Here is a 12,532-nt window from a genome sequence, read left to right as displayed (position 1 = left end):
GTTTAGTCCATTGAAAGTTCTGACCTCAGCATGTGAGTTTAATGTTGTCTGTGTCCTCTGGCATCACATTAATACAGAAATGCACCGATCATCCCACAGATGAAATGATATGAGTTTTAAAGCAGGTGTAAGTCTGTTCCCCTGCCGCTGTGGTCATCTCAGTTCATTCAAACATTGGTACCAAACCCGATTATTTGATGGACTTTGAACATTAATCACAGATGCATCAGGACATGTAAATGGACCCCGACGAGGTGCAGCAGTGAATAAAGGTGTAAGATTGCTTATGTAATAAATGGATGGGTACAAAAGTTGCCATAGGGAGGAAGAGAGGGGTTGAGGTTGGCAAGGCCTTTGAGTTACGCAATGATTTCATTTAATGGCACCCTGAGGATACACTGGGCCATGCATATGCCCAGCATGAGATGCATTATTTAAACGTTGACCTTTTTATTCATTACCAGCTTGGTCTGTCCTACTTCTCAAATCAGCTTTAATCCGGACGCACAGGTGGATATTGCTGAGCAGGTCTGTGACGTTACTGCCGATCATTCACAACATGACTGACAATAAGCGCCTGCCTCGGAGGCAGAGGACGCAGCAAGCCTCAAACTAATCAGCACTAATTAACGCGTGTCATGTGACCCTGTCCCCCGTGTCAAAGAAAGGCCCGGACACCTCCAGAGCGCAGTCGACGAGAACATCCCAACCACAAGGAAATGGATTATCATTGTGCAAAGCGCTGTTTGGTTTCTTTGGTGCTTGCTCTCATGGCCCGGCACTGCTGCGGTTTCTCAGCCGTCCAGAGGAAGAAGACGCCTGAGCTCACGCTGCCCAGAGTCACCTGCTCTGCCCGAAGAATGAAAGCTGTGTTTGGACCGCCGGTGCAAAACAATATACGTGTCACAGGTAAGATTTCTGATAGAGGTGGCGAGAAAAACCCCGTTTTGTTCTAAAATGGGCTGTCAGTATTTGCACTGTATGTGCTTCGTTGTTTTCCCAGATCTGACAGGGGCCACAGTCCCAGTGCCTCAGTCTGAGGGGCCCTGTGGCGTGAGAATGGGCAGAGAGAAAAACCAGAGCCTCTCTTTCATCAGCAGATATGACAGCTGCTATGCTCAGGTTGAGGTAAAATAACAGCTTGCATGAGAATTAAAATGATCACTGACAGGATGCTCAACAAAACATAACACACAGACTAGGAAATTGCAAGCAGGTAAAATTGTAGGTGATTATATGTGTGTATTATTATTATTATTATTATTATTATTATTATTACTATAAATGTGTCTAAAACATTTGCACTGAAAAACATTTATGAATAGACATGCATTGGATCATAAAATATATTATTAATATTATTTGCAGTGTAGGAAATAGTGGAAACGTTACAAGAAACTGTAAATCTGCACTGTGTGTGTGTGTGTGTGTGTGTGTGCATGCATGCAAATCCAAAAATGGTGTATATGGCTTCTTAACATCCACGTTGTGATGACCTTTGATCCTCAGGACAGCAGAGTGGTCATCCCCCTGCAGGTCCAGCTGGCAGGAGAGGAGCAATGGCTCAGGGTAAATATCAGCTGTCCTCTGATAAAGAGACACAGTGAGAGGACTCCACTTCTCCCAACATGTGAGTGGAGGCAGCTGACGGAGTGTTAACAGGCTCATTGATACGGTTATGTCGTCTGTCAACATTTCCTGCCACTCTTTTTTTTTTTTTTTTTTTTTTTTTTTTTCCTTTGAGCGTGGGGAAGAGTTATGAATAATTTATTCCCACACTAGTGTCATTTACAACACAGACAGGGTTTTGCACAGCGCACGTTACTGTGCCAGGTCAGGAGACTAACATGGCTCTTCTCCAGCGTTACCTGGACAGTGTGACACAGAGAGAGCTCTGCGAGTGGACTGTGGCCGCCAAACCATTTCTAGTGAGGCCTGCTACAAACTAGGCTGCTGCTATGATGCTCATGATTTCACCTGCTACCATAGACTCAATGGTAAGATTGCCAGAATGTATGGGAGTGGAAGTAATTTGTGATGAGATCATTTACATGCAAAAACATCCTCCCCGACGTTTCCTACAGATCCCAACATGTTGGTCAACGTGCTTGTTAAAAATGTAAAAAAAAATCCTGCATTTTCCTGTCTGTAAACACACCTTCCAGCCTGCTCTCTGGATGGACATTTTGTGTTCTCGGTAAAGGCCACAGACACAGACCCGCCCATCAATCCCAGCAGCCTCATAGTGAAGGATCAGCCACAGTGCTCCCCTGTGGCCACCACACCAGACACTGCTGTCTTCAAGATTGGAGTGATGGACTGTGGTGCTCAGAAGAAGGTGGTACTGCTTGTCACAAAAATTGATTCAAAAATAAGATTCATAGTATTTGAATAAAATATCACCACCTTTTACAAAGCTTATTCTGGCATGGTTACTATAAGGTTATGAAGAGTCACAATAAACCAAATTAAATTAAGCCAAAGACTTAAAAACTGTCTCAAACTGAAATACATTTTAGAATACATATTCTGATTGTCTCTCTAAAGTGCTGTTTCTCTGTCCCACCGTGAATCATTTACTTTCTGATCTTCCTGTCTTTTAGGTAGATGGAGATGTTTTGATTTATGAGGTGGAAGTGGAGGAGCTGCATACTGAAAGTATAACCAAACACCCTCCATTTAGGTCAGTACTGACGTCTTCTGCACATGACTATAGAGCTGATGGCTCCGCCAGAGTGCTTACTTGTTTTCATGCTATAGTGATGACATATGCACTGATCATTGTGGTGCTTTAGTCTCCAGGTCCTGTGTGAATATACGGCATCAGATCTAAAGCATGCAGCAGACCTGCAGTCCTTATATACAGTGACAGACCCGCCGCCTGTGATTGCACTGGGAACCATCGGAGTGCAGATGAAAATAGCCACAGGCACTAAAAAGGGCTTGTTTTTCAGTTTTTAATCACACAAGTGTAGATTTGCATGTGTCAGATCCTTGGAACAAAACCTCTGAGTGTATTTGTGATCATTGTTCTAGACGCATCCTTCACTTCCTTCTTTCCTGAAGACCAGCTTCCGCTGAGCTTGCCCCTGCGTAAAGCTGCATACGTGGAAGTTTCCATTGCCCAGCCGTCCCCGGACCCCACACTATCCCTGCGTGTACGGGACTGCTTTGCCTACCCTTCGTCTAGACACTCTGTGTGGACGCTCCTCTATGACGGGTAAGGTGGAGGTGGAGGCAATTAAAGTGTTAACCTAAAAAAAAGATTTCCATAGGTTACTTGTGTAGCTGACAATTTAATGTTCTGCTCGTGGGTAGATGTCCAAACCCTTTGGATAACATGAGAAGCTCTTTCCCTGTGGACAACCAGGGGAAGACCAACTCCCACTCCCAAGTGAGGAGGTTTGATGTCAAGACCTTCGCCTTCTTGGACCCTCATACAGGCCATCCAAGTGTAGAGGAAGTAAGGTTTCAGTAATACCAGAGTGTGTATTTTGCCATTAACTACAGACTGTTCCCAGCAGCACAGCTTCTGTGGCAGCTTGTTAATTGCGTAATCTCTCACTTAGATGTACTTCTACTGTTGGGTGGAAATCTGCACAGATTATTCCGACTGCGCACAGAGCTGCGCCATCATTTGTGAGTATATCATGTGTCACCTTGTGCAGTCTTATGTACTTTGTATATGTGTATTTGTTAATCTTTCCCCTCTCACAGCATCTGAAGGTGAGAGACAGAGAAGAGAGACCTTGTCTGAGTCCGACCAGGTCCACCTGGTGTCCTTAGGGCCTCTGCTGCTGGGACACCACACTGAACTGGAAGATGATCCATGTGTGAAACAGAACACAAGTAAATCCTGTTCATCACACAACTAGGATCACAGTGTGAATGACCAACGGCAAAACTTAAACATTTTCCTCCTCCCCCTCCTCAGTGTTCCAGGTGACGCTGTATACCCTCTCTGGTGTTGGTGTTGCCCTGCTGCTGATCCTGCTGGTCACTGCGCGGTCACAGATCACAAAGTGTCGGAAGACAAAAATGCAGCAAGCTTGTGATGCACAAGTCGACAGTGAATAACGTCAATAAATCATTTCACCTTATCCACTGAACATTCACATTTCTTTTTGTACTATTAATCTACTTCAGGGTTTCAAAGCCAGTTTATCGATTCTTAAGAAAATGTTGTATTTGACACTGTACCTTGCCACACTCTATGTGTCGCCTTTTAATCAAACGCTTGCCAGGAATCCACTTTCTTCCAACAACAGTGATTTTCCCAAATGTATTTCAACTCCTGGGGTGCAGGTAATTCAATAATTAACATTTGTTCATGAGAATAATGGTTTATTAACACAAAAAACGCTCCTTTATATAAAAGGTAGCCAAAACACAAAAGCAGTGACGAGCAAATACAAATTTCTGCAGTTGACTCAGTAAGGTCTGAACTTTCTCTGTGCCCTCAGCAGAGCGATTCTCTGCTTATCCTCCTCAAACTTTTTCCTTAGTTCAGCAATATCTGGAAAAAAAGGAACATACAATACAGTTAACCATAATAAGGAAATACAATTCTGTTTAATAACATTTTCAAGCCTCTCAGTGCAGTGAATAATAAACTAGAAGCAGAGTGACGAGTTATCTGAAATACGTTCACAGTGGCTCAGTGATACCATTTAAATATAAGCAACTTACGTTCTTTCTGTGTGTTTCTGTGCTGCCAGGTGTAGAAGTTCATGAGCTCCTTCCTCTTCTTCTTCCTCATCTCTTTCTGTAGAGTCCTCTGATTGGCTGCCTCACTGTGGGGCCGGGCCTTGGTGCCCTTGTGCCCTCTTGTGACTTTCACCCAGCCCTCCTCATCCTCTTGCTGCTGCTCTGCCTCCTTCTTCTGCCGCTCTGCCTCCTGTGATAAAGAAGACAAGCCCAGGTTGAAGTTGCATGGACTAGACAGGTGGAGCGATGGTGGAGGAAGAGGTTCAAAACTCTCACCTCTTCTTTCCGCTTGTCGTAGTCTTTCATGAAGGAGTCGACTATTTGTTGCAGTTTGTCCGACTGAATGAACGACTCCGTGTACTGCTGAATCCATTCTGGTGTAAGAGAATTCATCACACAACATGCATGTGTCACAAGAAAGATTGGTTTTGACTTTGAATCTCCTCATCGAGGAGGTGGCTGAGATTCTAAGTCTAAGAGTTAAAGCCAAGCAAAACCAAACAACCACCATATGAAATGAAATGAAATGAAATGAGAGAATAATATTAAATCTTGCATTGTGTGCACCACTCACTCTGTACTCCTGTCCTCACTGGACGCTGCTCTGTGCAGACCACCAGAGGCACATTATGTGGGTGAGATTTAGCTGCAGTTAAACTGGAGGAGCCGTGGAACACGATGTATCCGACTTTAAAACCCTTGGAAGAGAGAGACAAAGACAGAGCGGTAAAACAACAACTTGAAACATGCTGTCTCATAGTGTTACAGCAGGAAGAACCCGGCAGTGATCCAGGCAAACCTTTTTTTCAGCTGGTCTGAAGAACTTGGACAGCTTGGGTCCAGACTCCTGGAAGGAGCCCGGGTGGTCTCTGAGCTCCACAGACTGAACACTGCCAAACTGCGAGAACAACTCTCTGACAACAGCCTGGAAGACAAGCCGCAGGGCAGCAACAGTTACACTACAATGGGAAATGTATTTTGCTAATTATCAAATTATCCAGACAAGAACGACACTGACTGAGTGACAGCCACATGAACGGTACCTCTGAGCAGTATGGCGGGATGTTGAGGACGAACAAAGTCCGGTCCAGCGGTCTGTGTGAACTCTTCTCTGCTCGCACCCTGTGCTCTTTCACATACACTTTATGCTGCGCAGCACTATCGGGACTAAACTGTAAGGACAGCACTGTGAAGAGAGACAGACACGAAACCCTGAAGCCAACACATCACTCGGCACAACATCTGTGACCAAGCAGCGATCCCTGCCATCCAGGCTGAAGATGAATAACCAAACAAATCATGTCAAATGGCGAGAAAAAGTTCTGTCCTTGCACCAATCTGTATGTAGGCGAAAAATATCCTTAATTTTGTTAAACAATACCTGTAAATCCTCCGGGAATAATACAAGGCTGGCTAGAGGCATGTTTCTTCTTGGCCGGCGCCATTTTGGTAAGACCTTTCACACCGGAAGTACAAATACAACGTGTTTTTTCTTGTTTGTTTTTTTTAAACCAGTAACATGTTTTCCAAATAGAACAATTTCAGTCTAATAAAGTATTCATGTTATTGTTGGTTTATACTATATAAATTCCAAACAAAACTCTTTTTCACATTTTTCCACACAAAAGAAATGGTTAAATCAAATATTTTTTTTATTTGTTGTAAAACATTGATAATTATTATGTTACTTTTGGCTGTTGGGTTTTAGTAAAAATGTTATATCTGGAGCCCAAAAGAAAAAGAAAATTCTTTTGCAGCTAATGCTGGCTGTGGCAAATTAATAAAGGCATCTTTTGAAAATTAGGACAAACATAGTAATTGAGAAGTTAAGTAATTTTATTACTAGTCTTTTTTAGGCTTAGCATTTAGGTTTTTAGCAAACGTAAATGCTGTATGTATAATGTGTAGATGTATTTTTCATCATCAGATGGCAGACAGGAAAGATGAGTCTCAGACAACATCTACAAAGCTAAATATTTAATGGTGACATTTCACAGACACATCTGACCTTCCTAGTCTCTTCTTGACTGACATACCAAGAAAGCAACAGAGTAATTTACAGTCTTTGAACATAAATTGAAAGTAATGTATACTAGAAAGAATTAAACATATACTGCTTCAAAAGAAAAACGGGACAACCAAGTAAAACCAGCCACAAACAGAGCACACAAGAATCTGGAGTCCACAGAATGGTAAAACCAAATAAAACGACTGGTTGAGAACTGGTTTACTGTAATTTAATGTATTATAATTTCTGTCCATCTCTGATTTACTCACACAAGTACTTTTCAGTTATTATGCCCAGTAATACCTCTTTTCAGGTTAGTTGAGTTGTGCCAAGGATTTGCTGAAGGCACTGCCTTTGTCTTGTGTAATCACACAGATATGGCTACTGAATTTTGATGTTTCTTTTAGTGTTGATTGGTCTATTCTCCATTTTATTTCTATGGTCTGTACACCCTAGGGAATCTGAAAAGAGGTACAATGTAACTGAACACACCTGTGTGGATGCACAGGGCCTTAAACATAATGCATCTCTCAATAACAATGCTGCTCAGTGTCTGCGAGTCAATTAGTTTTTTTTTTTCAGGTCTTTTCTTTTTTGCCTCTTTGATTTTTGGGATACGGGGGTTGATTAATAGTTAAACTGTATTATCTTTAAAAAGTCAACATATTTGGACGGGCTGGCATTGAATTGACAAAAAAAGTCATTACTACAATTCCAGTCTGATTTGGCATCCCCCACCACATTGGATTAAAACAACAAACTACATCACATTCCTTTCCACTGGTCCATATCAGAAACAAACAGGTGACATCTGGATACCACAAAACCAAAAACAGGATGTTGATATCCATGAATTTTCACGTTCAGAGTAGTCATGTATATCAAATGTGTAAAAATCAGTTTTATATGAGAATGACGGCTGCCTGCTGTCAAGGTGAAAACCACAGTTCGTATGTTAACACTGAGAATGCAGTAATATGTTTATGAACAGACAGTGTATTCACACTAGACATGAGCTATATCTTGATGCGAAAGGCTGTAGCCTGTGAGCTGGGGGGCTCAGTGGTGGAGGTGGACTGTGCAGTGGACTTGAACAGAGCTTTGAGGATGGTCTGGGGGTCCACCTCTGGAGTAGGCTGAGAAGAGGCTCGTTGACCGGTGGGGCGAGACAAGGAGGGGGGCAGACCGTCTTTCTTTGTACCACCACCTGTGCCTGGAGTGTCACTGAGCCTCCTGCAGGAGCCAAGAAGAGAAAGGGGTGTCACAATTCCTCGATACCACAAAGGGATATTAATCCATAACTTCTGCATATTTTATAAGAAAAATAAATAAATAGTAGTCGTCATGCCAAATGCATTGGAATCTAGTGGATAGTCCAAGCCTTAAATACAGCAACAGCTATTACCACTGGCATTTCAAAATAAATCTTGTAAAGGAATGTGTCCTCCTTTAGGTCTTAAGGTAGTGGTAGGCAGTGTTTACACAGGTCACTTAGTAACCCTACAAGCAATAGCTCATTGTCTGTCTGAAGGATAGCTGCGAGACAGTTATTGAGTCAAGTTGGCCCAGTACCCAATAGCAGTCGTCATAGCAACCAAGGTTGGACCAAACCTCGGCTAAGACGAGTGAACAGTCATAATACTGGTGCCTTTTGGGGTCATGAGATCTTCCCTTGAGGAGAACATAGGCATTGCATGAAATATTCAATTTGACTTAAGTTATTGAATTGAATTATTGTTCAGGATTGCACATTTGCAAGTTTGTATGGGTATAAATATTTAAGGGAGATCACCTCCAGAACAATGGCATGACAGTGCGAACTTGTATTGCTTATATCTTTTCTCTTCAATCAAGCTTTAATATATGGTCCTGTGTAAGACAACCAGAGCTCCTGAAACTTAACCAATCTCAAGTTAACCACCTCTCAAGATTTCTATCTCAAAGCTAAACATGATTACGTCAAATTTGATCAAAACCCATTTTGAGTGGTCAGTTAAAAACACTATCTATTGCTTAGTCAGAATAACGACATCACGAAATGTGTTATCTGAGTAACTGCTTCTTTAAAAGGCAACTCTTATTTAACACTTATTCAAATAAGATAATGAGCAAATCATGCCTTGATAGTCACTACTTGCGTCTATGTAGTTGATTAAATGAAATATCACTGATCTTTATACATAAAAGAAAAATAGTGGGCATAAATTGTGCTCACTCAAGCTAAAGGCAAATTACAGCTCACTGAAAATATGCAAAATAAAGTATGTGCATGTAAACACAGTCAACCACAGATTAATTTGAAATGAAGGAATGAAGCCCCGCAGGCTCACTTACAATAGAATGGGCTGATCAGATGTGATGACATTTCCCTGAATATGAAGGTTACACTTCATGGGTTGGCCTGGGGAGGGGAGCAAGAAGAAAAGATAAGAAAGGAAACAATGATACACAGAAACCCCACCCCAACTCCATCACGCTGGTTAGTGGCAGTCTCAGGAATGCAAAGTATGACCAATGTCATACTTTCCAATGTCCTTCAGTTCAGCAAAAACACTTTGTTTTAACAAACATATAATAATGTCCTCAACCAGCAAATTTGTCATCAGTACTCCTGTTATTAATCTGTATGCAAAACAGAAGACATTGCCCAAAGCCCAGAGATCCATTTGATGTGTGCGTCCTTGCTACTGGCACTCACCATCCAGGCAGCGATTGTTGTACTTCCTGTATGCGCTCACAGCGTCCTCTTTACGGACAAACACCACTTCAGCCACACCCACCTTCACCAGCCGTGCTCGCTTCAAGGCACCACACACACAGAACAGTTCCTGTGGACACATAGATGGAGAGTGCAAACACACAGCGAATGAGTCATCATGGAACAACAGCTTTCGCCGCATCACTGAATATCAAACATAACCAAAGGTTATAGGCAAACAGTGCGATTCACTCACAACTATGTCTTCCTCAGTGACCCGGGGATGCAGGTTGTTCACTGTTATTTTTGTCCCCTCCAAAGGACTGAAAGCAGGCTAGAAAGAAATATGCCAACACCACATGTTAAAGTATACACAATGAAAATGGCTGGCCTAAACAATGTGTTTTAAGTGTGGTGGAAAGGTTAACATGCTAAATATCTTAGCTAGATGTCAGTCCTCCTGTACTGAATTCTAAATGTTTTTCGTAGGGTGAACAAATGCTGACAGAAGATCAATATCTGGTTTAGCCTTTTTAATGTAAAGGAGCAAGGGAGTTAAGAAGCTTAATGGGAGTAAAAGAGGGCAGAGTAGGGGAAAGATTATAAGTGGAAACGCAAAGAATAAGGATAATATATGGTGGGGACAAGCAACAAAGGAGCAACAGGTGCATGCATGAGATGTTACCTGAGGGGGAGTAGGAGCCGTTGTGCTGGTTTCTGCTGTGTTTTGCTGGAGGGTCCTGGAGACTGGCTGTAAGGCTGCAGCTGAGGACCTGTTGGCCGCCATGCTGGTGTTGGGCCGGGTGGGAGCCACAGGGACGGGAGGACGTGGGGCCGTGTAAGCATCATTTTTAACCACCTTGGTGATCGGGGCCGACATGGAGAATGTGGAGCCTGCTGCACCAGACTGTACGAAACAGAGGAATGGAAAGGAAAATTACAATTTAATTTCGGAATTTAATATTTGTTATGTAATACTTAAAATATGCGTTAAGTCCTTAGGCACCTCTTACCCGTGACTGTAGCATATTGTTTGCAGTAGTAATCTTTATTTGTTTACTGGAGGTGCCATCATGCTCATTGGAAACAGGCTATTGGAAACAAAATCACATATTTAGTACCAAATTTTACACTTAGAAAGGGAATGGTGTTCTCTTAAACAAATATTCTCATAAACACACAGTTACTCTCGAACAGCTCTACCTGTGAAGCTGCGCGTATGCCACCTGACATCCCTACCGGACGTTGCTGTGAAAAGAAACATTCTACATAAGCAAGCCTGATAATATGCTTATACAATTCAATAAACATACATGTATGTATGTAGGATTTGTCATTGATCTTACACAAACAAAGTAACTTATTTTAACCTAACCTGGATGGTCTTGGTTATTTTTAGGGGTGGGGCAGCAGCTGTCTGTGTCTGTGTCCCTCCAATGCTCCTCTTGAGGCTCAGCCTATCACGGGCATCCATCATTCTCATATTATTGCTCAGCTGTGCTGCTGCACTGCCCCTCACACTCAGTCCTTGCACAGTAGGGGCAAACTGCCTTGTGTTCACACCACCAGGACTGCTGTTGGTGTGTATCTGTATCTGTGGCACAAGTGTCTGGCTCTGTATTTGGTGTGCTACTGCTGTCTTCTGTGTAGTCTGTGCGAGGACACTGAACTGATTCTGCCCTTGTTTGCGAGAGTTGATCATCTGACGGGCATCCTGCACTCCTCCTGCTCCTGCTCCTCCCCTGCCACGAATTTTGAAGCGAGCATCTTTCTGTCCCAGCTTTTCTCTGGCATCTTTCACTTGAAAACCTGAGGGGAGACAGGGGATTGATTGCAAACTTAGTTTTAGTCCCCTGAACATACCACTCATAGGTCTGTTAGTTTTCATTAAATATGAGACATACCTGGCCATAGCATTTTTATTTATCTACACAATGATGGCAGAACTTACCTGTTCCTCCTCCAAGCCGCTGTCTGGCATCATTGACTCCAATCTTCTGCCTGGCATCAAAACTCTTGCCAGTGCCTCCTGCACCTCTTCCAAACATGGGCCTGAGAGAAAGAAAAACGATTCAACACTGGTACTTAAACACAATTAAGATTGTGTAAACGGTGCTCCTTTTCACATTATCAGATTCTAAGAGCTCATAAAAGTGTTGATTTTGGCAGCGAAACATTCAACATTTTGTTACTTCATTAATTATTTCAATTTCTCACGCTGCGTCTAGAGGCTGGCATACTGGGTTCTGATATTTTGAGGTGAATAAAACCACATTTCTACTTTATAACTCAGTAGGGGGGTGATACTAAGAGGTTTTAAATGTGATTTTGATTAAACAGCATCCTAGTTCAATCCACTACTTTCGATGACCACATTTGTTTAATAAGTGGGAGCGATACCTATTTTGCAGCCAACATAGATATTAGCTTACTAGCTAGCTAAGTCTGATATTTGAAGCTACAAATACAAGCACACTGGTTACGGGCGTTAACGCGACTTCTACAAATTTATTTGGTTAAAACTGGTATTCAGTTGAATAAGCAACATACATTTTTCAAATTTAAAACTGAATGGTTACAGACTTAAAGGCCTACATATAATGTGAGCTACTTAGCCTAGCCTTTACGATGTAGCTAGTCAGAAGCTGCTGGTTGTAACGGGCTACGGTTAGCTTACGATAACCAACTAGCTCCCAACAGCTATCCATGCTCGTTATGCTCTCAGAAATGTAACTTCGAGCTGGCACGGCCTAAATAAGCGAACACACATCAGTGCATGAATAGTTTTAATACCGTTTAGCTGCAGCCTTGAGGTTAATACCGCGCTGTCGTATCACTTCATCCAAAGAAACGTCTGCCATTTTCTCGCACTGCCTCACAGCGCCTGCGTAAACGAGAAAGCTTTATGTAGGACTACGGAAGCCGATTCGGGTCAGAACGGCAAATGGCTGCCGGGAAACCGACGATATATTGAATTGTTTTAATTACAGCATTTGTTGATCATGTATTGCACAGTTAAGAATAAATATCAGTGTAGTGCTGAAACACAGACTACAGTGACGAAGACTTAATCGCTGTCCAGTTAAAAATAAACAATCTGCCATCGACTACTCTTGTCA

General features: G+C 42.4%; 3 protein-coding genes across 3 annotated transcripts; 1 reads left to right on the top strand and 2 right to left on the bottom strand.

Annotated features, from left to right (window-relative positions):
• Positions 1-10: 10 nt before the first annotated feature.
• Positions 11-4,100, top strand: LOC139618467 (zona pellucida sperm-binding protein 4-like). The gene is made up of 12 exons (XM_071474408.1): positions 11-909; positions 1,004-1,128; positions 1,510-1,630; positions 1,863-1,997; positions 2,166-2,338; positions 2,604-2,683; positions 2,796-2,929; positions 3,037-3,220; positions 3,319-3,463; positions 3,570-3,639; positions 3,718-3,849; positions 3,935-4,100. Exons 1-12 carry the CDS (start codon positions 720-722, stop codon positions 4,075-4,077), a joined length of 1,632 nt encoding a protein of 543 aa, XP_071330509.1. The 5' UTR covers positions 11-719; the 3' UTR covers positions 4,078-4,100.
• A 223-nt stretch (positions 4,101-4,323) lies between these two features.
• Positions 4,324-6,221, bottom strand: rrp7a (ribosomal RNA processing 7 homolog A). Its single transcript, XM_071474410.1, has 7 exons — positions 6,089-6,221; positions 5,751-5,893; positions 5,507-5,632; positions 5,282-5,405; positions 4,984-5,081; positions 4,690-4,897; positions 4,324-4,516 (listed from the first exon to the last, which is right to left on the bottom strand). Exons 1-7 carry the CDS (start codon positions 6,150-6,152, stop codon positions 4,431-4,433), a joined length of 849 nt encoding a protein of 282 aa, XP_071330511.1. The 5' UTR covers positions 6,153-6,221; the 3' UTR covers positions 4,324-4,430.
• A 448-nt stretch (positions 6,222-6,669) lies between these two features.
• poldip3 (polymerase (DNA-directed), delta interacting protein 3) lies at positions 6,670-12,364 on the bottom strand. Its single transcript, XM_071474409.1, has 10 exons — positions 12,207-12,364; positions 11,365-11,465; positions 10,789-11,222; positions 10,617-10,661; positions 10,427-10,504; positions 10,099-10,320; positions 9,670-9,747; positions 9,414-9,543; positions 9,050-9,116; positions 6,670-7,948 (listed from the first exon to the last, which is right to left on the bottom strand). Exons 1-10 carry the CDS (start codon positions 12,272-12,274, stop codon positions 7,732-7,734), a joined length of 1,440 nt encoding a protein of 479 aa, XP_071330510.1. The 5' UTR covers positions 12,275-12,364; the 3' UTR covers positions 6,670-7,731.
• Between the last annotated feature and the right edge of the window lie 168 nt (positions 12,365-12,532).

The sequence above is a fragment of the Trachinotus anak genome, unplaced genomic scaffold (genome assembly GCF_046630095.1).
Source record: "Trachinotus anak isolate AG129_WGS33_773 ecotype Australia unplaced genomic scaffold, CSIRO_AGI_Tana_v1 ptg000003l, whole genome shotgun sequence".
In the NCBI taxonomy this organism is placed as follows: Eukaryota; Metazoa; Chordata; class Actinopteri; order Carangiformes; family Carangidae; genus Trachinotus; species Trachinotus anak.
Note: the sequence above shows the minus strand (reverse complement) of the source record. Positions and strands in the feature narration are given on the sequence as shown.